This window comes from Leuciscus leuciscus (assembly GCF_965113295.1).
Source record: "Leuciscus leuciscus genome assembly, chromosome: 17".
In the NCBI taxonomy this organism is placed as follows: domain Eukaryota; kingdom Metazoa; phylum Chordata; class Actinopteri; order Cypriniformes; family Leuciscidae; genus Leuciscus; species Leuciscus leuciscus.
In genome coordinates, this window is record NC_138741.1 from 26,403,008 (window position 1) to 26,430,022 (window position 27,015).

Sequence of the window (27,015 nt, forward strand, 5' to 3'; positions counted from 1 at the left end):
TTCTGTAGCTGTGGATTTGTTGTGATCTAATTGGCATCAAGTGTGGAGCTACTCACAGAGGCGTGACAAATCATGCCATCACAACTGAGGAGTTAGTTCTTTCTAGTAAGCTCAAATAAAATATTTTTGTAATAAAACAACACACTTTCAAATGTTTTTTTGGCTTTTTGCGCTAACAGAAAATAACAACTTGAAAATCCAAATATTTTCATGCAACGCAGTCTCCGGACAGTAGAGGGAGACAGACACAACGCTGTAAACAGTCACTTACGCGCATGAGCGGAAGACAAATGATAATTTTAACAACTGTTAAACGTGAGGTGTGCATGAGCTGTCACAAATAATTTCTAACTATTAATGGTTAAATGTATAGTTTTTCGTGTATAGATACTTTGGCATGTATGGAAAGAAAGTATATTATGTGTATTTTAAGCTGACGGAGGCTTGTGAAAAACCAACAGTCAATATATTGGTTCCATAGAAACATGTGGATAGGGTTATGGATGCAGTTAAAGAATGCTTGAGGGATTTTCCTAAAGAAGCTCGGGGTGAGTTCTATTGACATCTGAACATATTTAATATATAACCATATAATCATATGCCGATAGATAGATAGATAATTTACATGCAATAGAAAATCTACACATTATCCATTTACAGAATATATACAAAAATATTTGTTGCACCAAAATATATCTTTTAACACAGGGTTTATCAATCTTTTAGATGCCACAGACCCCCAAAATATGATGATTCGCATGTGAAGGACCCCATCCAAAAACGTGAAGGATAGCTATATATTTGTATGTATATAAATAGACCCAATTAATACTATGAACATTGTATATTATAAATGTGTAAACAATGTAGTTTCTATTAGCCTTCATTATATCATTATGTTTTTTACTCTCTGTAAGTTGCAGATGTAAGATGTACTGTACTTTTGATCAAAAAAAAAAACAAAACATTTTAATCAAATGTATTATTTATTTAAGTCATATTTCATTTATTTTACTCAACTTATTTATTTACTAAGTTTAATCTTATTTTTATTTTATTTTCTAAATAAATAAATACTGCTTTTCTCTAAACTTTTCCACAGACCCCCTAGCACTCAATATATTTCAGGATAATTGGGATTAATTGTTATGAAAACAATGTTACAATAAGTTTTTATTTGTGCAAATTAGATTTTTACCCAGAATACTCCAAAACCTAAGTAATACTTTTCTTGTTGAAAGCCTTGTAATGACTTGTATATCAGTGTGATATGGTTATGTATTTTCTTCCTCAGAGCTTTATCTTAATGATGCAGTGCCATACCTAGATGGGCCCCTCTCTTCACTTCAGTTTTATCGTGACTGGATTGGACCCAATAAGCCCTGCATCATTCGCAATGCCTTCAGTGATTGGCCAGCTTTGTCTAAATGGAACCCCACTTATCTCAGGTGAGCCAATCAGATGATCAGATCAGCCAGAGACTTATAAGTGTAAACCCTATGCCCTGAATATGTTTCTATGAAACTATTTCATATTTGTGCAGAGAGAAAGTGGGCTCCAAAGTCATCAGTGTGGCCGTCACTCCAAATGGATACGCAGATGCCATAAACGGGAATCGCTTTGTGATGCCAGAGGAACGTCAGATGACCTTCACCTCTCTGCTGGATATCGTAGAGGGGAAGGTGAAGAGCAGTGGTGTGTTTTATGTTCAGAAGCAATGCTCAAATCTGACTGAGGAGTTACCAGAGCTGACGGGAGACGTAAAGACTCACATTCCCTGGATGAGTGAAGCACTTGGTATGTCCACACATTTTACATTCAGTTTCTACCTGGAGAATGGTTGGTTGGTTGGAGAATGGCAAAATAATGTGTAATGTGGATTCTGAATTTTCAGGAAAAAAGCCTGATGCTGTAAATTTCTGGCTTGGGGAGGAAAGCGCTGTCACATCAAGTGAGTTTGTCTTCACTTGTTCATAAACATCAAATATTGTAAACTTTAAACCAGTGGTTCTCAACCAGGAGACCTCAGCAACCTTCTAAAGGGGCCTCAAGATGAAATAATTTAAATTGTTTAAAATAAGACAAACAAGCATTAAAATTTGCTAAAACAACAAATCTTATTTTAATTTACCCCCTCAACAACTTTTTTTTCTTTTCTTCAAAGATCCAGGATTTCCAGTTTTAAAAATTAATTTTAGCCTAATTTTAAAAGTGTTTCTAGCCATATCCATTTTAATAATAAGTATTCAAATATGATATTGTGTAGAAATTGTGAGTAAAAAATATTTTTAAATATTCTCATTTTTAATTCTTATCCAGCAAATAACAAATGACTAGAAAAGTCATGCAAACCCATTGTTTAAAAAGAGCAGGAACCTTAAAACTTCTGGAATCTTGAAAAAAATGAATCTAGGAGAGCCTTTGAATACTGTTGTGCACAGTAACCTTGGAGTCAAAAAGGTTGAGAAACCACTGCTTATTTATGTACCCATTTTTGTGAGTGAACACAGTTTTGTTGTATCTATAGTGCATAAAGATCATTATGAGAATCTATACTGCGTGATCTCTGGACAAAAAGAATTTATTTTACTTCCTCCGACTGATAGACCTTTCATACCATATGGTAAGGAGTTGTTTCTCTATCCTAATCTTTTATTTTGCTTGCTTAGCTTAACATTAAATGCTTTAGGAAATGGCATCATGGCTCTGTCTATTGGCATTGTTTTATTTCCTCCTCATAGAGCTCTACCAGTCAGCGACATACAAACAGAAAGAAGATGGCATCTTTGAAATAGTGGATGAGGAAGATTCAAGCAAAGTGTTTAAGTTTATTCAAATTAAACTAAAATTTAATTTTATATTTACTTTATTATTATGAATGTTATAAATAAATTTGATAACATTTATAAAAATAATAATATTTTCTTCAATATATTTCCATATCTTGTATATCTCTTTCAGGTTCCCTGGATCCCTCTTGACCCTCTGAACCCAGATTATGAGCGATATCCTTCCTACAGGATGGCTAAACCTCTGCACTGCACTGTGAAAGCTGGAGAGATGTTGTACCTGCCCTCCCTGTGGTTCCACCATGTGCGACAGTCTCACGGCTGCATAGCGGGTTGGTGATGTGACCTCCAACAAGATTGCTAACATTGAAAATTCTAGTCCAAAACTGAAAATGTAAGATGCATTTGGCCGAAAACCGAAAATAAGAATAAATTAATAATCAATTAATTAAACAAACTTATTCAATAATCAACGCTCAAATAGCTAAAACAGTTAAACATAAGGCAGTTTTATATCAACTTTTTAATAATATAAGTGTTTCTACTCCAGTTTGTACTAGCTGTTTTATTGACATCTTCCCCTGCTTGAAACACTGATTGAGCGATTAATTGAGACAGGGTTCATTTCAGTATGTTGTACTGTATCTTTCAACATTCCTTCTGATGTTCATTTATGTTTTTTTGGTGCCTTAACTAGTAGTAAAAAGGAAAAGATGATCGGTTCACAAACATGCCGCTTGAACTGAGGTGCTACAGCGATCTGTCACACAGTATTAAAGAGTGCCAAAATTACATATATTGTTTGAATTTTGTAATAAATCAACAGAATTTTAAAATGAAAATTTTGCTTCATATTAAAATAAAGCAAAAAGCTTTCTGCGATTATTAGATGCGTTTTTTTCAAGCATCTACTGAAAACATCTCTACGCTATGGGGACGCCCTCAGTGTCACCGGTGTTTGAATACTTGTACCAAATATGGCAAACTTATTGACCGACGGCAGTCCAATGACGTCACAAGCAGAACGCCCCCGAGTATAAGAGGGCGCCTGAAAAAGACATAACTCTTTTGTCTGAAGGAGACGTTCAGGCTAACCTGATGCATACCTGATGCATTCTCAAAAGGTGATCTAGCATTTGTTAGAAAATTACTATGAAGCCAACAAGCCACATATAAGCCACCGCTTCATAGTATTTTTCTAATCAATGCTAGATCCCTAACTAACAAGATGGATAAACTGAAACTACAGATAGCAATGAACTTAATCGTTAAGGACATCTGCATTTTGCAAATCATAGAGACCTGGCTTCATTCATTTATTCCGGACATGGCTATCGAGCTAGCAGGCCATACAGTACATCGCTATGACAGGACCAGGGAATCCGGTAAGGGCAAAGGGAGGGGGATGTGCATGTATGTTAACAACAGCTGGTGTACTAAGACTAAGACTGTAGACAGTCACTGCTCCCTAGACCTGAAGTATGTGACTGTTAAATGCAGGCCCATATATTTTCCTCGGGAGTTTACTGTGCTGTGGTCATGATAACCGTGGTGTATATTCCACCTGATGCTAATGCTCGGCCCTGGGATAATTATATGACGCCATTAGCAGCCAATACAGCAGGTATCCCGAGGCTGTACACATTATAGCAGGGGACTTAAATCATGCAGAATTGAAAGCAGTGCTCCCTAAATTCCACCAGCACATTAAAGGGGTGGTTCGGGATTTTTGACATCGGACCTCATTTTTAAGTCAGCCTGGTTGTTATTCATCAGTGGAGACATTTTTTTTTTTAAATTATCCAGTCCTTATATTTGGATAGTTAGCCGATGCTAGGCTAGCGCGAGTCAATGGTATATGTTAGCCAGCCATTAAAAAACGTTTTACCCACTCCACAGTGCACCAAACGCAAATCAATTATAACACTAGACTATCGATGTATATGTCCGTTGAGAGAATAATGTTAGAAATCAAACTTACCTTTTCATCACATTGCATTAGTTAAAATTTGTTCCCTGTAATCATAAGCCTTGTCTACAGCAGCAGCGGAGTGATATTGATTACCTAGGCAACCGAGTGAGCCGGTACACACATGACGCAAGTGTATTTACCTGCCGCGACCTTGATATCGCTGAGGAATGCTAGCTAACGTTAACTGGATGTAACGACTGTAGTGCGCTTCTGTTCTGTGTTTACTTTTTGCCGCATTACTAACCGGAGCAAAGTAAAATTCCGCAGCTGCTGAGAAACTAGTTCCTTTGGGATCATTGAGATGAAAGGTACGTTTGATTTCTAACATTATTCTCTCAACGGACATTTGCATCGATAGTCTAGTGTTATAATTGATTTGCGTTTGGTGCACTGTGGAGTGGGTAAAACGGTTTTTAATGGCTGGCTAACATATACCATTGACTCGCGCTAGCCTAGCATCGGCTAACTATCCAAATATAAGGACTGGATCATTTTGAAAAACAAATGTCTCCACTGATGAATAACAACCAGGCTGACTTAAAAATGAGGTCCGATGTCAAAAATCCCGAACCACCCCTTTAAGTGTGCTACTAGAGGTGCAAATATACTGGACAGGGTCTACTCCAATGTCAAACTGGTCTACAAGGCCAGAACTTGGCCTACTATCTACTATCACACTTGGGCCAGTCTGAGCACTTGCCAATGCTCCTAATATCCTGTTACATCTAGGATTGTTAAAACATGGCCTGAAGATGCCTTTCATCACGTGCATGATTGTTTTGAAAGTACAAACTGGGATGTTTTTGAAAACCAAACCTGGAGAAGTACACTGCGGCTGTCCTGGGCTACATTAAGTATTAAATGGATATTGACACTGGGTACAGGCATATCAGGGTTTATCCCAACCAGAAGCACTGGATGACAAGAGAAGTCCAGACTTTCATCACATTATATCCAGCAGCTCACAGTAGCCACACCTTCATTGTGGAGGAGCAAGAGGACAAGCGCACACTGAGGGCTGTGAATCAGAGGAAGGCTGTGGGTGGGTTTGCTTATAGACCTCCAGCTCAGAGGAAGGCTGGTGTGGGTTTGCTTATAGACCCCCAGCTCAGCCGCCATGTGTTGGAGTTCACCCCGGTGAACGAGAGGGTCGCTTCCCTGCGCCTTCGGGTCGGGGATAGGTCTCTCACTGTCGTGTGCGCCTATGGGCCAAACGGCAGTGTAGAGTACCCGGCCTTCTTTGGGTCTCTGGGAGGGGTGCTGGAAAGTGCTCCGACTGGGGACTCCGTCGTTCTACTGGGGGACTTCAACGCCCACGTGGGCAGCGACAGTGACACCTGGAGGGGCGTGATTGGGAGGAACGGCCCCCCTGATCTGAACCCGAGTGGTGTTCTGTTATTGGACTTCTGTGCTAGTTACGGCTTGTCCATAACGAACACCATGTTCAAGTTTAAGGGTGTCCATCAGTGCACATGGCACCAGGACACCCTAGTCCGGAGGTGGATGATTGACTTTGTGGTTGTTTTATCTGACCTACGGCTGTATGTCTTGGACACTCGGGTGAAGAGAGGGGCGGAGCTGTCAACTGATCACCACCTGGTGGTGAGTTGGATCCGATGGCGGGGGAGGAAGCTGGACAGACTCTGCAGACCCAAACGTACTGTGAGGGTCTGTTGGGAACGTTTGACCGACTCCCCTGTCAGAGAGATCTTCAACTTCCACCTCCGGCAGAGCTTCGACCAGATCCCGAGGGAGTCTGGAAATATTGAGTCCGCGTGGACCATGTTCTCCACCTCCATTGTCAACGCGGCCACTCGGAGCTGTGGCCGTAAGGTATCCGGTGCCTGTCGAGGCGGCAATCCCCGAACCCGGTGGTGGACACCGGAAGTAAGGGATGCCGTCAAGCTGAAGAAGGAGTCCTATCGGGCCTGGCTGGCTTGTGGGACTCCTGAGGCTGCTGACGGGTACCAACAGGCCAAGCGGACTGCAGCCCGGGTGGTTGTGGAGGCAAAAAATCCGGCTTGGGAGGAGTTCGGTGAGGCCATGGAGAAGGACTATCGGTCGGCCTCGGAGAGATTCTTGCAAACCGTCCGGCGCCTCAGGAGGGGGAAGTTGTGCCCTACCAACGCTGTTTACAGTGGAGGTGGGCAGCTGTTGACCTCGACTGGGGATGTCATCGGACGGTGGAAGGAACACTTTGAGGATCTCCTCAATCCTGCCGTCACATCTTCCATTGAGGAAGCAGAGGCTGAGGGCTCGGAGGCGGACTCGTCCATCACCCGGTCTGAAGTCACAGAGGATGTTGTGGGGCTGTCTTGGCTGACATTGCCTCTGCAGCATCGCGTGGCGGTCGGGGACAGTACCTTTGGACTGGCAGACCGGGGTGGTGGTCCCTCTTTTTAAGAAGGGGGACCGGAGGGTGTGCTCCAACTATAGGGGGATCACACTTCTCAGCCTCCCCGGGAAAGTCTAGGCCAGGGTACTGAAGAGGAGAATACGGCCGATAGTAGAACCTCGGATTCAGGAGGAACAGTGTGGTTTTTCGTCCCGGTCGTGGAACACTGGACCAGCTCTATACCCTCTCCACGGTGCTGGTGGGTTCATGGGAGTTTGCCCAACCAATCCGCATGTGCTTTGTGGATTTGGAGAAGGCATTCGACTGTGTCCCTCGCGGCATCTTGTGGAGGGTGCTTTGGGAGTATGGGATTCGGGGCCCTTTGCTAAGGGCTATCTGGTCCCTGTACGACTGGAGCAGGAGCTTGGTTCGCATTGCCGGCAGTAAGTCAGACTTGTTCCCGGTGCGTGTTGGACTCCGGCAGGGCTGCCCTTTGTCGCCGGTTCTGTTCATAATTTTTATGGACAGAATTTCTAGGCGCAGCCAGGGGCTGGAGGGTGTCAGGTTTGGGAACCACGCGATTTCATCTCTGCTCTTTGCGGATGATGTTGTCGTGCTGGCCCCATCAGACCAGGACCTTCGGTATGCACTTGGGCGGTTTGCAGCCGAGTGTGAAGCGGCTGGGATGAGAATCAGCACCTCCAAATCCGAGGCCATGGTTCTCAGTCGGAAAAGGGTGGTTTGCCCGCTTCAGGTTGGTGGAGAGTTTCTGCCTCAAGTGGAGGAGTTAAAGTATCTTGGGGTCTTGTTCACGAGTGAGGGAAGGATGGAACGGGAGATTGACAGACGGATCGGTGCAGCTTCTGCAGTAATGCAGTCGATGTACTGGTCTGTCGTGGTGAAGAAAGAGCTGAGCCGCAAGGCGAAGCTCTTGATTTACCGGTCAATCTACGTTCCTACTCTCACCTATGGTCATGAGCTGTGGGTCATGACCGAAAGGACAAGATCCCGGATACAGGCGGCCGAAATGAGCTTTCTCCGCAGGGTGGCTGGGCGATCCCTTAGAGATAGGGTGAGAAGCTCGGTCACTCGGGAGGAGCTAAGAGTAGAGCCGCTGCTCCTCCACATCGAGAGGGGCCAGCTGAGGTGGCTCGGCATCTTTTCCGGATGCCTCCTGGACGCCTTCCCGGGAAGGTGTTCCGGGCATGTCCCGCCGGGAGGAAACCCCGGGGAAGACCTAGGACACGCTGGAGGGACTATGTCTCCCGGCTGACCTGGGAACGCCTCGGTGTCCCCCCGGGAGAGCTGAAGGAAGTGTCTAGGGAGAGGGAAGTCTGGGCATCCCTGCTTAGACTGCTGCCCCCGCGACCCGGCCCCCGGATAAGCCGAAGAAGATGGATGGATGGAGAAAAAAAAAACCTACCGTTAGCAGCCTAAATCATTATTGCTCAGTGGCATTTGAGAAACTGGTCCAGAGTCATATAATTTCCTGCCTTCCACCCATATTCCACACACACACACACACACACACACACACACACACACACACACACACACACACACACACACACACACACACACACACACACACCAGTTTGCATATAGAGCAAATAGATCTAAGAGAATGCCATAGCCACAGCTCTTCACAATGCTCTGATCCACCTACAATCCTACCCCACAGACTGTTGACCAAGTGGGCAGACTATCCCACTCCATCTGCCTCTGAATAAATAAAGGACTTCTTGTCAGGTTGCTTCCAGAGGGTCAAAGTAGGCCCCTATATATCCTCAGCCCTCAGACTGGCTCCCCTCAGGGATGTGTGCTGAGCCTCCTACTCTATACCCTATATATACTCACGACTGCATCCCAGCACACTCCAGCAATAGAATCATCAAGTTTGATGATGACATCACTGTTGTGGGATGCATCTCGAAGGGGGATGAGTCTGCATATCGGGACAAGTTGGAGCGGCTGTCTGTGTGGTGTAATAACTTGGTCCTTAAAACCACCAAAACCAAAAATCTGATCATTGACTACAAGAAGAATAAAACAGCCATTCAGCCCTTTCTCATCAGCGTAGACTGTCTGGAGAGGGTTTCAGACTTGCAGTTTCTGGGAGTCCACATTGAGGAAAATCTGACCTGGAATTCTAATACCACAGCACTTTAAAGTGCTGCCCTAACAAGAAGAGAGGCCACCAGGCTACTCTAGGGAGCCCTCTGATCCAAGGAAGGAGAGAAACAAAGGTAACATTCTTTAACCTTGTGCCCAGTAATGTTATTTCCCAGACTCCTGACCCCAAGGAAGCTCAGGCCCTACTTAAAGCAATATCCCTACTTCAAAACAAGTAGACAAGTACTGGGAGTATCATAAGTATCCGTAATAATCTCGTCCACCTTGCTCATTATCCTAATGGGTAATTGAGCAGCTTTTGTAAAGGGAGCCTGCAAAGAACTGAAACCTTAGGAACCTTACCACCTTCACTGGAATTCAGGCTGGAACCGTGCTGGTAGAATGCAACTCAGGATTGGTCACATGTCTGTTGCCTGGCTACCAGTTTCTCTGTAGCTTGCTAAATGTTAATAATACAATTTAAATAAATATCTGATCATCCTCCAAAACATGGATTTAAGCATAAACATATTTATCTCATATCATCTGTAAACTCTTGCGTTACCAAGACAATGGCTGACACATTTGTATTCCATTTCAAAGAGCTCCATTATTAGCCCCACCGCATCCACATTGGGCTGGGCCCAGATCGGCACGGAACGGAATGGTTAAGCAAAGAGAACGGTTGGGCCCGACAGTGGAAAAGCAGCTATGGTTTTCCATTACCCTGCTCTACCCAAGTGAATATTCAGGCAACTTGTCTTTACAAAGGACAAGCAAGGCTATATAACTGCTGCTCTTTGAGGGGAAAGCCTAAATCCATGCTCTTATGTCAAAGGGAGGGAGATGAAAGCAGGGCAGAACACAGGGTGTCCAGCAACTCTCATCGTCCAGGCCTTGACCCTACAGGAGCTGCAGGAGAGCTTAGGCCCTACTTAAACTTGGATCGGCGTATACGTGTTCCAGGTCCTTCCAATATCCAGCAACTTCGCACAGCCATTGAAGAGGAGTGAACCAACATTCCACAGGCCACGATCAACAACCTGATCAACTTTATGCAAAGGAGATGTGTTGCACTGCGTGAGGCAAATTATGGTCACACCAGATACTGACTGGATACACACCTGTGCAATAATCATGCTGTCTAATCAGCATCTTGATATGCCACACCTGTGAGGTGGATGGATTATCTCGGCAAAGGAGAAGTGCTCACTAATGCCTGGCTCACACTACAGGAGTTTTAAAATCCTAACCGATTTTGAAATCTGGTTGCAGCACACACTTAAGGAGAATCTTTGCAGATTTTCGTCCCTCAAATCTTAAACATGCTCACACTACAAGGTTTGAAAATCGCGGTGCACCACACACTACAAAATGTTATTAAGATTATCGTGCCAGAGGAAGCGCCTCACGTGATCTCACGCAGCAGATCTGAAGTGGAAAAGCATGGAAACATATGGGACATGCATTGCCATGAGACACACACACACACACACACACACACACACACACACACACACACACACACACACACACACACACACGCACAGAGACTTTGAACCTACCGGTACTTTGAGTTAAGAGCTTAGATCGGGCCCAAAAAAATCAAGCCCGACCCTACCCGAGCCCATATTACAAAAATTGGCCACTTAATATTTAATATTCAATTATTTTAATTGTCACAATTAAAGTATTAATTTTATTAAATTGACCAAGCACAGCATTCAGCATTCAATCAAATATTGATTAAAGATTTATTATTATTAGGCTAATAATGTTATTTCAACATAATATCTCGTTATTTCGACAACAAGCGTGCAACAAGCGTGCAACAAGCTAGATGTGCATTTGTAAATCCGGTGACGCGTGCATTGATTTTATTAATAAACTAGTGTTTTCTGTCGGCTGCAAAGATGAAGTTGACGATCGCCATCTCCGTAGTGAACGCGCCTATAGAGAGAAATGCACATGGATTACATAATCAGAGAGTAGCCTATTTCTTTTCGTTTTGAATTGTTTCGTTTAAAGACATTTAAAGATTCGATGTATTTCTCATGTCTGTGAGGCATACACTGAGTTTCGGTTAATTTATGATGAGATGCGCTCCAGTTCACGAGCAATGCAAGTGACAGCGCAGGCGCCTCTATGTCATGTTGCATGATTATTGTCTGCTATATTTGCTTCCAGGCAATTGGCAATTGGCAATTGGTTGATAAAAAAATTATATAAATTAAGAAACAATTTATACAAAACGAAATTCACTTTAAAGAAAGGCTTTCTACAAAGCAAAACGTAATGAAGTGGTCAAAATCATGTCTGACCCACTCTATGTCTCCCGATACATTGCACATCATATCTTACTCGTGCTGTTCACTTTTCATAATCAACATAGCCTAAATGGAAAAAAAATAACATTATAATATTTTAACAAATAGCACAAAAAAACACAAGCATTTTTGGGGGCGGCCACAGCCCCCTGGCCGCCCAAAACGACGGGTGTGCCTTCATATCAAGTCATATTGGTGAAAAGGTAGCCCTGACCAAGGAAAGCGAAATCTTTCAAAAATCATCCTTTTAAGGATATTTCTCATGGCGTCAGCGCTGGTCAATACAATAAATCAATGCCGGCGTTGATCATGGAGTGACGCATCAGCTTTAGCGTTGTCCTGCTCAGAGTCTTGTAAAGTGGAGCTCAAAGTTTAAATTAAATATTAAAATAATTAACAGCTTGTTTCATTACATCTAGCACCTATCTGTGAATGCATCCGCATTTTTACATTTCCGTTGAAAGAACAGTTTAATGACTGAGTGACAGTCTCTAATGCGCAGAGACTTTCAATGTCAATACTGGTAAAAATATCAGCAGAAAGCCTCTCGTAAAGTGAGATTCAAGGAATTAACTGTTATATAACAATGGTCTAACAAGCTCATTGTCATGTTTATGTTGTGTTTATTATATTATGTGGACCCCCGACCCTTATTTTGACGTGTTGTATCTTCATTTTAATCCACTTCGTTTTAACGCGCTTTTTACTTTCGGTTTCATGAACATGTACTCGTCTTTGTGCCTGCTGACCACAGCGTAACACTCATTTATTTAGCAATAAATAAATGGAGATAAAAACGCATATCGAGTTGAGTCACTCAAAATTATCTCAAGGGAAATTCCTTCAGCACGACAGCCCTACTTGTTTCCTGGCTATTTTGACAGCACTGACGTAATCACAGACTTGCTCATCCCGATTTAAAATCTTAAATATCAAACATGTTTGATATGATCGGGGCGAGCCCGATTTGTGTGAGAGCAGATCGGCAGGTGCAAGATTCGATCTGTGAACACCTCACATTACCAGATAATCTGCGCCGAACATCGGAACCGATCAAGGTCCTCGACAAGATTTTTTCTCCGATTCTCGGGAGGGGGAAATCGGGCATAAATCGGCCTAAAACTCCTGTAGTGTGAGCCAGGCATAACACAGATTTAGACAGATTTGTGAACAATATTTGAGAGAAATAGGCCTTTTGTGCAAATAGAAAAAGTCTTAGATCTTTGAGTTCAGCTAATGAAAAATGGGGGCAAAAACGAAAGTGTTGCGTTTATAATTTTGTTCAGTGTATATTTGTAATGTTTATTTTATTTATATAGTGCAGTGTTATTTACCATTTGATTATAGTTTTTGTACCTGAAAATCTTAACAGTTTATTTCAATCATATCTTTGTTCAGTTATATTTATTTGTGTGATAGCTTTTAATTAGTGTATTTTTTATTTACTGAATGTTTACTTGTCTTTAATAATGCTTGATATTTATATTAGTTAGGCTTTTTGTTTTTTCTATGGTGTTTTTACAACATAGGCTAAAGTTCCTTGTGTAAGTGTTCTTTAGCCTGTTGATTTTTGTTCATTGTATTCAGCTACAATGAAATGTTTTGCAATTAGACTTAGAATAAATGTGAATTCTATAATTTTTTTTTTTTCCTTATTGGAATCAAAATTAGAATCGATAAGAATCGAAATCGTTAAAATTCAAACGATGCCCAACCCTAGTCCACAGGTGTAAGGAAACGTCTACACAGAGGAACACACTGCTGAAAACTCTTGCTTCTGCCTGACATTTTTTGTCCATTTGCTCAAAACAAACGGCTCCATAAGACAAAAGTTTTTGCAGGTCCTCTGCTTGTGACGTCATAGACTGCCAGTGCCATCAGCCATAAAGACTGCCATGTTCAGACACCACTGACACGCCATGACGCCGTGTCAAAGTTCCATTTTGAAAGGGAACAACACAGACTAAAAGATTTTAGATTTAAGAAACCATATCATTACCGATTAAAACCGAGAAACAATCCAGAGCTAGTGTTCACATATCTGAAATGTTTAATTGTTGTAGCTTATCCACGTTGTGTGTATAAAATAGATGCATGTATACAGTCGAAACATCCCATCGGAGAAGCACTGATTAAATGTCTTTTTTGGTCACTGATTTTGGCCCGCCAACAAAACTATTTTCGTTAGCCAAAACTTTGGTGAATCCCTCCTTGCATATTCTGTTCTGTGCTCTTATGGTCAATAATGTAAATAATCATGATTAATAGTGATGTTTAACATGTTCTTTTTGTCTTGGCAGTGAATTTCTGGTATGACATGGAATTTGATATCAAGTACAATTACTTCCAGCTGGTGGAGTCCCTGACAAACGCTGTGGGATCACTATGAGACTGTTATCACATAATATATCCTGTTCAAAGGTGAAGTTTTGGTTAATATATTTGATTATCAACAACTGGTGGCTTTACATGTGAAGATTCAAAGACTTCATGATATTTTTTTAGTGATATGGAATAAATATTGCAATAAACAATGCAGTTTACCATGTAATAAATACAGTTTTATTTGTTTGACTTCTCTGAGAAAGAGATTTCAGATGATAGACTGTATAAACACTGAGAATAGAAACACTTGACTTCGGTTTGGAGCAAAAGGTAAGACAAAGTCACAAGTTTCCAAAAAGAAAGAAGTTTCTTAGAAACTATGGGTCCATCTGTAATCCTAAACTACGTCTTGATCAATTGGCCATACGTTACATGAAAGCAGAGCTAGTCACCACAGAGATAGCGCTGAAAGCTGATGGTTTGCATGATTATTCATGAGGAGCAGCTCAAGCGTACAACCATGCATTCTAGTTCAGGGAGCAAGCCAACCCTAAATTCTGCTGTTCTTCATGCATAATGTAGTGTATTCATGCTGATTCTCACATAGTGCTTTTGTTACTGATGCAGTCCTACTGTACGGTTTTCACTTCTGCTACATCACTGAAGCCCTCTACTTAGCTAAATCAAGTCTGTTTGGGCTTACGTTATATATCATTTTTATCTCATGCATTTTTACTCTCTCTTAAAGCCACAGCACTTTCTATGAGATAGCAAATGAGAGCATTTGTTGCATACCAAATGGGTCTTAATAAATCTATTTTACTACAAGATTGCCAGTGCAATCTGCCATTGGTGAAATAGGGTGTATATCAGTTTTTTGGGGCTACTATGAGTAAAAATTTGCATTGTTGTAATTGCACAGTATGCCTCTTTCATTGTTAATACATTTGTACCCACAATCCTCAAAAGAATGTGACAGAGGTGGAACTAAGTAACAAGTCAATAAATAGAATTTATGCATCTCAGACACCAGGAAAGTTGTAGCTGTACTGAACTAGTTGTAGTGTTAACTTAAGCTGGGTGTACACTGTGCAAATTTTATTTATTTTTTTCCGTCAGACTGTACAAGATGGCCCCAGTAAAGTCCTGGATAAAAGGCAATGGTGACTGTGACATCACCTGTATCTTATGTCATGCTGTATGATATGCATCTTTGGTCACGACTAATGTCATTGGCTGGGTGTTTACATCATTAATCGTTTCACATTCTGACATTTCATTCACAAAGAGCATGTCATGCTAATTTATCATACATTCAATTTTTTAGAACCCCAAAATCGTACAGTGTGCACCTAGCTTTGGTACGATTTGTATCAGTAGAAAAGCTGGACACAATAAAATATGTGCAGGTCCATCTAAAGAAGTTACAGTACACAACATTACAATGTCTTCATTGGAATTAATGGCTTGTTTCCACTGAGCGGTACGGTACGCAATTATTTCCGTTTGGATTGTCAGAAGTTGTGAATGGTACCAAAATACCGAACCTTAGCGCAGTAGTCCGGTACCTAAAGGTTGGAGCTAGACTCCCTGCAAAACGTTGATTAGTTGACAGAGAATTGTCGCTTGCGCTTGCTACAAGGGGAATGACAACACAAGAGGCGCCATTGTTTAAAATACAGTTGAAACACAATACCGTTTCAACAAAATGTGAAAAGAAAGAACAAGATCTGCTGTATATCCACCATTGTTGTTTCCTGTGTCGCTTTCTTCTTCATGCGAGAATGATGTCGATCGCTTTACAGCATACACAACGCCTATCAAGTAAGGGTACTGTTGGCGGTGGAAACTCAAGCCGCATCAGGGTTTACCATCCCGAATCATACTGTACTGTACCACTCGGTGGAAAAGAGCCATAAGCTTAATAACAAAAAAGTTCCTAATGTACAATCAATATTTTGGAAAAGAAGAATTGTTTCTAGCAGAGGTCAGAGAGGCAACACCTCAACCTAGTTAGCAAAGGATTGTGGATTACAGAGTGACTGTTTTGTTTATCTCTTGGGGAAATGAGAGCACATCACATGACAATAAAAAATACCTCTAAGAAGTCATCACCAGAAAGCAATATGTAAAAATGCATTTAGTTTCAGGACAAGGATATTTTCAAAACCTTTCTCATAATTTGTGCACAAAAGTTCAAGAAGCTTTTTCTATCTACTTGGCTAATGCATCTCCATCAGTGTCACCAGAATGGTCAATTCAGTTCAGTGCTTTTATGGCAGTTTTGTCTCTGTTAATATTTGCAATTAGGGGTGGACAACATACAAATATCACTGATCATTTTGATATATAACCTGCTTGAATTACAAATGCCGGATTTATTCCTTAAAACAAATTGCTGGTCAAGATTAAGGCACCCGTATCCATGAGAAAAAGTGACCCTTCAAGTACAAAAAAGTCCTGCAAATAATACAAAATCATCCTTCAAAATTTACCCAAATTTTTCCTCTGACACCCAACTGACCCTGCTGGGTATCAGGACATTGACACTGTACAACAAACACACATTGAAGAGTCTCTGTGCGACTCATTGACCAATCACATGAGAATAAATACGATGTCCCAATGTCCCAATTCAACTTTAGAGTATCAGCACAAACACAAAATACAGTATAAAAATCATTCCATAATAAAAGGTAAAAGGGTGACAAATCTCCATTGCTAAGACTTCCAGGGATACCGGTCCCTGCATTGAGAATTGTTTTTAAAATATCAAATACAATGTTCAAATACATAATGCTGGCCAGAGATTCCTCTGAACAACAACAGTTAATTTTCTCTGTAACTGTTTCAGTTATATACAGAATATTGTATCCATATAAAACTGCTAATTTGTCTTTAAGACAGTGACCAAATTACTGTACCATGCAGTCAACAAACCATGTAATCAATTACTCTCCTTGATTACATGTAGGTCTTTCAAAAGTTACAATGGCTAAAATATCCGGATACATTTTTAGTAGCAGGGCACAAAGAGGTGAGAAAAATCAGGGGTGTGTTGCTGCCATAGTAGCATGCTAAATAGGGAGGTAGGATAGTGGCATTTCTTCTCAATCTCTTTATTAAAAGCTCCTCACTATCTAAAACAGTCTGCTGTGCAGTCTTCATGGCTTGGTATCCTGTTGCAGCCACAGCACACTGAGTAGTCAGATTTTGTTGTCCATCCTCTTCTCTACAGCACTGAGCAGCAATTTGGAGTACTGCTCTAGAAGGGCTAGTGTCCTGTCGTCACCCAGTGTTGCATTACTGTTAGCCAGCATGGACACTGTGCAAGTGCTGGGCTGTCTCGAAGGAGTGCATGGTGGCAGGCAATTCAGCTCATCTCTCATTGCCTGAAATGCTTCGGCCAGCACATGTGTCATTTCCTGCTGCTCCTCACTGGAGTTGGTGGAGTTGCTTAGCTACAGGATCGCACACATATGCAAAGTTAGTCAAGTCAGCCGCACAAAACAGTTTAGGCAGACGTGTGGGCTGAAGTGCAGCCTACTCTACAATTACATGTGAATGTGACCTAATGATAACCTACCATTTTGTAGAGGTAGGAGGCTCTTTTAAAACTGCTCTGCAATTCATTGGCAACCAGCCTACAAGAATCCACACTGAGAGATGTGTCTGCAAAAGAGAAACCGAACTCTGTTAGTCACAGTGAGTCTTAAAATGAGCTTTGCAACAAAACCATCCAATTTTGACTGAGCCTTCAAAAGAGTGAAACTGAGAAGTATAAAGCACTGAAAATGATTTAGAGAAGTGGTACTCAGCACAAAGTGATTTACAGAAGTATGACATGGATTAACATTATTTGATTTTCCTGGAACAACAACAACCCTAACCCTAACTAAAACTGGAGGGAAACAATTGATGATGATCTTAAGACAATTGTTTCAGGACGTTAAAGATCAGAGGTTATTGATTGGTTGGTAGGAATGTTGTTCCAGGTCCAATCTTGCTCTAGGAGGGTCACTTTCTTGCAGAGTTTAACTCCAATCCCAACCTTAATTTCAAAGACCTTTAACGGGTTCTGGTATATTTAACTAGGGTTGTAGCTAAACACTAAAGGAAGGTAGACCCCTCCAGGAGTAGGATTGGACACCCTTGACCTAACTCAGGGATGTCCAATCCTGCTCCTGGAGGGCCACTTTCCAGAAGAATTTAGGTCTATCCCTAATTAAATGCACCTGAAACAGCTAATCAAAGTCTTCAAGATCACTAGAATCTTCCAGGCAGGTTTAATAGAGCTTAACTCTGCAGAAAAGTACCCTAAAATCAGGACAATAATCAGTCGAAAGGTATGTTTTCCTTGCTATAAATATAAAATCTGAGGGCAATATTTAGTTCCAACAAAGCTTATTGCGTGCATGCATGTTAAGTGTGGTTTGTTCATAAAACTTTACACTATGAATTACAGTTAGGCTTTGAGGATCATCCGTGTCTTTGGTTTAATGAAGAATGTTTTAGCAAGTAAAATAACCCCCGGTTTCACAGACAAGGCTTAAACTTAGTCCCAGACTAAAATTAATGTTTGAGCTGTTTTAACTGAAAGCCACTTGAACTGACATATCTTAAAATGCACATCAGTAATGTTTTTTTTTCTAAAGCATGTTTATAAAAGCTACTTAAATGTCCTAATTGAACCAAGGCCTAATCCTAGCTTAATCCAAGCCCTGTCTGTGAGACCGGGCCTAAATGTGTAAACTTGGCCCATAAACTGGTTGAGTACCACTGGTTTAAAGGGTGGATGTTACAGCAAGTGTTAGTAAGGGCATGCCTCACCCTGCAGGTGGTAATGATTAATGGATGGAGAGGGTGAAGAGGAGATGAAAGAAGTGATGGAGGAGGTGGAGGATGAGAGAGGCCAGAGCCCTTTGGTAAACATGTGTTTAGACAGCCCAAGTCGTAGCAGAATGGAAGATGGAATGAGGGAAGACTGATGTCCCAGCAAACCTGAGTCTTGAGCTCCTGAGGAAGACCGTAGAAGACTTGTGCTGCTTTGACTCATGGGAGCGCACTCAGCCTCAGGGATATCCTCTTTTTTTGGCTCTGTGTGCGAGTGATGTTCATCTTCCGTTAAGTTTGTGGTCTGGCTGGGAATAAGTACCATACTGAGCTCAATCTGGTCTGGGGTTTCAGATGGGCTCAAACCAACAGCTGTGACCGGCTGTACGATGCTGTTGGGCAAGTGAACTGCTCCAGGAAGTGAAGGAAGAGTTGTTGGGGTTCTACTCAAGGAATCCTTTTCCTTTTGTACAAGATTGGGGCTCTTGCTGCTCGGTGAGAGGGAAGATAATGAGAGTTTATCTGGAAGAGGATTGGGAATGTCTATATGGAGCAGGGGTCGAGAACTGCCGGTCAGTTTGACCTGGAGACCTTTAGAGGGAGAGTTTCCAGTTGGGCCAGCACTCAATGTGGGTATAACTGCTGCATGTGGTGTGTAGGGGCCTGGAAAAGGGGATGCCAAAGTATTAAAGGAAGACACATGGGTAACAGGAGTGGTGGGCTTGCTCTGGGAGGAGCTCCGAGGGTTTGAACAGTCAGAACCTGAGCTCCTGCGTTGGTCTGAAGATCCTGTGTCTTCTCCTAGTTCATTCAAGTTGTCACCCATTGAAACAGAGCGGGAAATCTTGGCCATAGAGCTAGTGGTAGGACTCATATAGGAACGGGATTTGGACTTCGTAGGCGTAGTGATGTCCTTGGGCAGGGTAGTGGTGGGGCTGGTGAGTGGGACGGTTGGAAGGGAACGCCGTTGTCTTTCAGAGGTCTGAGGCTGTGGGTGGACTTCCTTAGAAGGACGACTGGATATCTGGACAATGTCAGCTGATCAGAAGAGGGAGGGATCAGTTGATTAATGTGAGAAAAGAAAAATCTCCAAGTTATTCTTCATTTAGCAGACACTTCTAATGAAAAATTATAGCAAATAATTTTTACTACAAAGAAAATGCCCCTGGAGCAACTTAAGGCTGGAAAACACTATATGACTTAACAGATTTTAAAACACTAGTCAACATACAATTGCTGACTCTTTAAATAGTAACAGAGAAAAACTGAGCATCATACACTAAACCACTGTGGATTATACAATACCGGCTAGAAGACGCATGACAAATGAAAACTATGTGTGATCTAAAATCGGCTCAAAATAATGCCCATCATACACTTTGAGATTTTCTGCAAAATCTGTCAACTGGGCAAAATCTGCAGAAGTGTTGACTCCACCAGACTGCAAATAAGGGCACAAATCTAAGCAAAAGTCTTGCAGTATTTTCCAGCTTTTAGGGTTACACACCTTTCTCAAGGGCACAATGGTAGTATGAATATTAGTACACATTTTTTTGTGCTATCTAATAATCTGTTCAAAAATACATTTAAAAACCTATTTCGAAAATAATTAAGAAATGTGCACTTATAAGTTGTAAGGAAAATATCACTTTAGATATAACTTTTTAGTTAATGGCTACACCACCAAGTAAACTGAAACTTTTCTTGAAACCAACCTAAATACAAAATTTTTATTTCTAAGACCTAGACATTTTCAAACTAGATTTTTCTTTCCTTTTAAAATATTTTTCTTTTTCTTTTTTTGTGCATACTCTTATGCTACTAACCCATGAATCACCCAACTAGGTTATCTTTAACCACTTTTTTTAGTAAGCATTATACAAAAGCAACGTTCAGTACATCTATACAGGGACAGACTCCCTGGAGCAACTAATATAAAACAAAATCCTGTATTCTGTAGCGCAAGTTCATGGATGCTTTACCCTCTGAGGAGATGTTGTGGATAGATTGAGCTTTCCTCATGCCCGCAGAACTGTTGTAACTTGCGGCAGCTTTAGCAACGGGGCTGATCAGTCTGCGGGAGTCCATGACAGGTGTGCGTTTCTTTTGGATTAAACGCTGACCTGTTGTCCTCTCAGAGCCCTGGGATTCCTGCTGTTTGCCTGGACTCTTATTCTCCATGAGGGGCCGTACCTCTGAGATAAGGGGCCGCACCACTCCACTGGTGGTTTTACTGTCAGTGCTTTTGTTTGTGGGGAATGAGAATGCAGTTCTAGTAAAAAAAATTAAAATGGAAGAGTAAAGTCATGTTTTTCTTCTCGGAAGTCCAAATGTCATTTGGAACAGAAGTCACAGTTGGAAGGGATTTGTTCACAGGGAGACTGTCTTACCTGCTAGATGAGTTCTGAGAAAGGAACTTCGATGACATGCTGTCAGAGATATTTGGACTTAGTCTGGTTGGACTTGCTGCCAAAAAAACAAAACAAAAAAAAAGTATGAGAACTCATACTTACAATAAAGACAATTTTGGTAAGAAAATTGTGAACATGACTAACACCCTACCAGGTTTGTTGAGGTCCGACAGGTTTGCAAAATGCTTCTTTAGAAAGGCCTCCTGGTCTGGGGTCTCAGGTACAGGAGTCTGAACCTCATTCTTTCTCAAACTATCCTCCTCTTCCTCATCAAGATCTTCCATATCCAGTTCCGATGAGTTTCCATCTACACTCAGTGGCTCAGTCGGCTCAGAGTCTACAGCGAACACATAGAAATACACAATCCTTTATCTCATCAAGGACCCATTGCATCTATTGCTTTAACAAAAATGACTGTCTTCTAGTTTAGTTTTTCTCTACCTTCTCCAGGGTGCTCGGGGCTAGAGAGACGACTGCTGGAATAATCCATAGAGCAGGCACTGTCTGGACTCTGCTTCTCAGGACAAGAGTTTGCTTTAGCACATCTCACTACATGGGGCAACTTTTTCACCTGATACTCACTATGTACAAACAAAGAGAAGGGAGTGGACAGACATTTGAGGATCATCTCAGCTGGGTGTTTTAGATCATTGTATTTGAACTGCACAATACAAGGAATAATCCAGCCAAACATGGACATTCCACCATCAGTTATTCACCCTCATGTTGTTTGAAAAATGCATGACTTTCTTTCTTCTGTGGTACATAAAAAAAAAAGATCTTTTGAGAAATGTCTCCAACGGGCTCCAATGTTTTTGTTCCAAGCATTCTTAAAAATATTATCTTTTGTGTTCCGCAGGAGAAAGAAAGTCAGGTTTGGGACTACATAGGGGTGAGTAAGGCCCTGTCCCAAATGGCACACTCCGGACTTGTGGACTTCCTCAGAGTCCACACTTTGGTGACGTCATGTAGTGCAGACCTATAGGGCCCTTGGCGCGAGTCCACGAGGGCACGTTGAGAGGTATTTTTGGGACAGACTCGATCGTCACGCCGGAAATAACGGTCTGGTTGTTGTTGGACAGGAGAAATCAAATTTTTGCGCTCCGACGTCTCATCTCCATGTCAACTACACAGCCTAATTTTATAGTTCTGTATTTTGATATTGTGCATGCCACCTGGGCATTAGACAATAGATACATCATGCTTATTTAAATGATGTATACAGTTGTACATAATAATGTTCCATTTGAACTAAGATTACAATTTTAACACATAATGAAAATGTGCATGAGTTTCAGATGAATTTACAGGTTTCAATATTCATACTACGTTTACATATGACTCAGTAAAGCACTGTTCGGTTCTATTTATTTAATGAATCATAATGCGATCGTATTATCCAACACACTATTATTATGTTTGAGACATCAACCACTGGTCGATGACCATAATGTTTGTATAAACTGTAGGTAACAATTGGTCAAATTTAAATCTAGGTCATAAAAACCGTAATATTTTCTTCTCAGCCATGTCAACAATTATCCGTGAGCGAAATCTCCTCCCATCTGTTGTGTGATTGGCCTTTTGCAAGGATTCCTGGGTAGTTAAAGTGCGTGGAGCCTGCATCTATGCGGGCTTTGTGGAAGACCGCTTCAAGGGTACAAAGGGGGCGCTGCTGAGCACACTTCAGAGCGTTAAAATGCTGAATGGGACGGCCTACAGACTCGTAGACTCGGCGAGCACGCGCAATTTAAGTCCACGAGACCGAAAGTCCGCATGAAGTGCGCCATTTGGGACAGGGCCTTCATGACAGAATTTTCATTTTTGTGTGGTAGAAGTTTTTTTTTTTTTTTACTGACCTGCATGCAAGACTGATTTGATCTTCACATCCCTCAGGATAGAGGACCTCTGTCTCTGGAGTTTGAGGAGACAGCTGAATGTAACGAGGACGTGTTTTTTCTCCTGGTCCACTCTCTTCAGGTACCTACAGAGAATATACACAAGTCAATATGGTACAGAACAGACAAACAGGTCTGCATTGAGAAGCACACAAATAAACATTTTATGGCATTGATTTCAGAGCTGTTTTGATTCTCATTTAACTCATGTCTTCTGTGTTGTCTCTACAACCTGACGCAGAGACTACAGCATTATTCTTATGAGATTCTACTTTGGTGAATGCTGTTTTTTTAAATAAATTTGTCAATTTTATACATTTCATGCAAAAAGTGAACTGTTTCTAGTCCGTTCAAACTGCAAAGAGGAACAGATTTATGCCCAAGTCTGGCTCTGTGAGACTATATTGGACATTATATCACATTAGATACAAAGATACAAGTGTATACATATGTTTTGCTTATTTTCATATAAATCTATAGCTATTCTTTGAAGGATTCTGTATCTCACCCATGCAGCTAAGGTCTGAAGACTGATGGTGCTGCCCAGTTCCTGGTTCCTAAGCGGAGGAGGATCTTTATGAACATGGGTTTTGCTGGGGAAGAGAGGCAAGGCAAAAGACTCTAGCTGCCTCAGGTCCAGCATGGACTTCACCTTCAGATCCATACTGCCCATTCGCCTGGACCAGCGCCGCCTTGGCCGTGGACCTGAACCCTCAAGTTCACAACTGCTGGACTGCTGAGAAGAGAGAAGAGGTGTGTTAAAGAGCAGCATGTAGAAGAAATAAACCAAATGAGAAAATCAAAGTTAAAATTATGTGAAATTGTCATAAGCCCTATTTGGTTGGTAATTGTTTCTCATGGGGATGTTGCCAGTTGGTGATTTTATTGCTGTCCAAATCCATAATGTCAGTGTTTTTCTCCCACCAACCACATTAAAATCCCCGGCCGAATTACCTACTGTTTTTTGACAAACACCAAGGTCGTGTGGTAATTTAAATGTCGTCCGAATCCACATATCTGAGTTTACAAGAAGAGATCACTTCGAAATTCACAGTTTAAATCCTTTTTGACCACTGCGGAGCACCGTACAATAACTGTTGTGCTTAACTGTAATTTTTATGCATTTTAAAGACGTACATTTTTATTAATAAAATGCTGGAAAGTATTTACAAGAACAATATTTCATCACCGCTCTAACTCAGCGAGTGGGAGCTGTTAAGAACAAAAAGGAGACAGAGAAAGCCAAGCACGTAAACATTTGAAATGGGTCGTTATTGTGGCAGCAATATATGCAACACAATTTTTAAATATGTATTATATGTATATATTTATAATATGCATTAAAAATATAAACCAAGAAGCTTTATGTTTACCTCATGTAAATAAGAGGCTGCATTAACTTATTTCCTCTACTTTCCATATTTTTTAAATGACATCCATCAATTTGAGATTTCATATAGCATGTCTAGCTTTCTATTTTTAAACAGGACATTTAAATGATAAAATAATAAATAGGACATTATTTTCCTATTATTAAATTAAATATGCACATGACATTTTATTTACAGCAGACAATCATGCGACTAAAGTTCGTAGGATCACAAAACTCGCTCCTTCACCGTGAATAAATCGCCATCCGAATGCACGAGTTCAATCACTGAAGTGCCACGCAAATGTACTTTTACAGACTTCCACATGAGAAACAATTACCATCCGAATAGGGCTTTAGACTTTCTTACCTTCTTCATGTGGGAATTGAAAGTATTGCGACTTTCTTCAGATGATCCTTGCAACAGAAACAAACACTAATATTAGAAGCCCACAAAGCTTAAAATAAACATTTGGAAGAAGTCTCGCCCAATAAAATCACACAACGTGATCCTACCCAACCCAAAAGAGACGGATGTAAAATATAGAACTAGCCAAACCAGTTTATTAAGACTGCTGGAGAATGTCAGATGCATTACCTGTCTCTTCGCCAGATGACAGGCGAGGAAACATCTCATCTTCATCCTCAATGCCCTCCTCTTCCTCTACGTCTTTGTCGCTGTCAGATGACATGGTGCCAATGACTGGGGCGCTGTGGATTTCTTTCCTTGTGCTGATACATACACACACAAAAAACACATTATAAAAACTCAAAACGGTGATGTGTAATTGCAAAAACAACTAATGAGTGTGATTTGTTTTATACCCAAGTGTGTTTTGTTTATTTGGTGGGGTCTTCTGAACAGGTTTGCTGTTCTCTTTCAGGTCTGAGAGCCGTTGTCTCATTTTGATGGTCAACTCAGGACAGAGCCGCCACACAAAGATGCAGCTGAACACACATTTAACATTGTAATAGATGTCGTCAAATATGAAGTCAAAATTGGATTCTGAGAAACATGATTTCAGAACGCCTACCTGTCTCCTGACACAGATATCAGATGCTTACAGTCATTAGTAAACTTCATTCCTGTTACAATCTCTAAAAGAGGACAACAAACACAATGCTTAGACTTGATTTCAGTTTTAAAACGTATTTGCATTTTTAAGGATCTTACCTGAGTGGCCAAACATGGTGGCCACACATTCTCCAGTGTAGAAGTCAAAGATGCCGATGTTTTTGTCTGAGCAGCTTGTGGCCACATAGAGACCAGAGGGATCCGTCTGAACCTAATAAACACATTCAGATGGATCAATAACTGTATGACTGAGAGCAAAAGCATTGTCTGAACTAATATTAAGCCTAATCAGGGTCTGCCTACCTTGATAAGGGTCCCGTCCTCCCCCTGGGATCCCTTGTAGACCTTCTTTTGTTTGCCATTGCAGATGTTAAAGATCCTGCAAATAAACGAGAACCAGAAACTTTCATGACTGTGACACTCGCCTGAGGGTTAAAGAGTGTGTAAAATTAAAAGATATATTACATCAAGTAAAGCTACACAACCGTTCAAAAGGAAATTAATACTTTTTTGGGGGGCTCTTTGCCTTTAAGAAAGCATTAAATTGACCAAAAGTGACAGTAAAAACATATATAACAAAATATTTAGATTTCAAATAAATGCTGTTCTTTTGAACCTTCTATTCATCAAATAATCCTGAACAAAAAAATGCACCATGGTTTCCCCATCATATGAATAAAAAATGTTTCTTGTACAGCAAATCAGCATATTGGAATGATTTCTGAAGGATCATGTGACGCTAAAGACTGGAGTAATGATGCTGAAAATTAAGCTTTGATCACAGAATAAATCACATTATAAAATAAATAAAAAAAAATTACAATTGTTATTATATTTATTTACTGTTTTAAATGTATTTTTGATCAAATAAATGCAGAACCCAAACTTTTGAACACTAGTTTAAATAATGATTGGTTTATTTGGGAAAGCCTTGGGAGAAAAAAACATCTAAAAGTATATAATTTGGCCATTTAAATCTGGAACTTCCTTTTTTGACCTGGCAAAAGTGCTGCAGAATTGTATTTTGCCCCATTCTATTTCAGCCACCTGGAGGCGCTATGACATCATGCCTTCACCTGTCATTCCTTACAGCTGATCATACAAGGCACTGGCAGCTTTGGGAGGAGCAGAACCATTGAACCCTCAGGCTTCACATGACTTACACGAGGAACAAAAAGAGTCTGTGCCCATTAGAGGCATTGAAAACCCAGAATGAGCTCCAGTACACAGGCATACAGCAGTGGCTATTGACTCTATTGATATATTTGTATAGGTCTGGCCTTCTTCTTTTAAGATCATTCATTGCCACTGCACCAAACAGCATAGAAAAGATGCTGCTTCCAGTGAGAATGAGACAAAGGCACTAAATTGTCAGCTGTATTATACACGACATTCCTGGCATTTTTCTTGCCCACAGTGCAGAATGAATTTGCGACCGTCGTTTGAATGAACAAAGGAAAACAGTTGCAAGTCATGCGCTGTGCTGGTTCCTTCCTAATGTTGCCCTTTTGTGTGGGACAGCAAAGTGAGACTTACAAAACACAATGAGGAAAAGAGTGCCAATGCTGG

The 27,015-nt window shown here is 41.1% G+C and overlaps 2 protein-coding genes across 7 annotated transcripts in view; one reads left to right on the forward strand and one right to left on the reverse strand.

Moving 5' to 3' along the window:
• Positions 1 to 276: 276 nt before the first annotated feature.
• Positions 277 to 23,573, forward strand: jmjd7 (jumonji domain containing 7). Of its 3 annotated transcripts, XR_014199067.1 has the most exons (11): positions 277 to 548; positions 1,295 to 1,448; positions 1,544 to 1,797; positions 1,895 to 1,951; positions 2,528 to 2,623; positions 2,742 to 2,818; positions 2,962 to 3,121; positions 13,836 to 13,956; positions 21,964 to 21,996; positions 23,001 to 23,084; positions 23,519 to 23,573. XR_014199067.1 is itself a non-coding variant. In XM_082142358.1 (8 exons), exons 1-8 carry the CDS (start codon positions 500 to 502, stop codon positions 13,922 to 13,924), a joined length of 936 nt encoding a protein of 311 aa, XP_081998484.1. In that variant the 5' UTR covers positions 278 to 499; the 3' UTR covers positions 13,925 to 14,073. The 3 variants fall into 3 exon arrangements, 1 of the variants encoding a protein (XP_081998484.1); XR_014199068.1 differs by lacking the exon at positions 21,964 to 21,996 and having other exon boundaries at positions 23,519 to 23,542; XM_082142358.1 differs by lacking the exons at positions 21,964 to 21,996; positions 23,001 to 23,084; positions 23,519 to 23,573 and having other exon boundaries at positions 278 to 548; positions 13,836 to 14,073.
• The window catches only part of mapkbp1 (mitogen-activated protein kinase binding protein 1), a 52,232-nt gene continuing 40,221 nt past the window's right edge, over positions 15,005 to 27,015 (reverse strand). For 2 of the 4 annotated variants that reach the window (XM_082142282.1, XM_082142280.1), the window contains 15 exons: positions 25,750 to 25,825; positions 25,546 to 25,657; positions 25,406 to 25,469; positions 25,197 to 25,319; positions 24,970 to 25,103; positions 24,742 to 24,788; positions 23,511 to 23,738; positions 22,964 to 23,088; positions 21,546 to 21,685; positions 21,256 to 21,441; positions 21,084 to 21,159; positions 20,676 to 20,965; positions 18,862 to 19,731; positions 17,447 to 17,532; positions 15,005 to 17,321 (listed from right to left, as the gene is read on the reverse strand). In XM_082142282.1, coding sequence (XP_081998408.1) covers positions 17,067 to 17,321; positions 17,447 to 17,532; positions 18,862 to 19,731; positions 20,676 to 20,965; positions 21,084 to 21,159; positions 21,256 to 21,441; positions 21,546 to 21,685; positions 22,964 to 23,088; positions 23,511 to 23,738; positions 24,742 to 24,788; positions 24,970 to 25,103; positions 25,197 to 25,319; positions 25,406 to 25,469; positions 25,546 to 25,657; positions 25,750 to 25,825 — 2,812 coding nt within the window. In that variant the 3' untranslated portion in view covers positions 15,005 to 17,066. Of the gene's footprint in view, positions 17,322 to 17,446; positions 17,533 to 18,690; positions 19,732 to 20,675; positions 20,966 to 21,083; positions 21,160 to 21,255; positions 21,442 to 21,545; positions 21,686 to 22,963; positions 23,089 to 23,510; positions 23,739 to 24,741; positions 24,789 to 24,969; positions 25,104 to 25,196; positions 25,320 to 25,405; positions 25,470 to 25,545; positions 25,658 to 25,749; positions 25,826 to 27,015 lie in introns of all 4 variants that reach the window. The other 2 variants (XM_082142281.1, XM_082142279.1) reach the window with 2 other exon arrangements.

Coding starts and splice junctions, on each gene's coding strand:
- jmjd7 (XM_082142358.1), top strand. CDS start 500: ATGGATGCAGTTAAAGAATGCTTGAGGGATTTTCCTAAAGAAGCTCGG. Junction 549..1,294: donor TTTTCCTAAAGAAGCTCGGG/GTGAGTTCTATT, acceptor TTTCTTCCTCAG/AGCTTTATCTTAATGATGCA. Junction 1,952..2,527: donor GGAAAGCGCTGTCACATCAA/GTGAGTTTGTCT, acceptor TTGTATCTATAG/TGCATAAAGATCATTATGAG.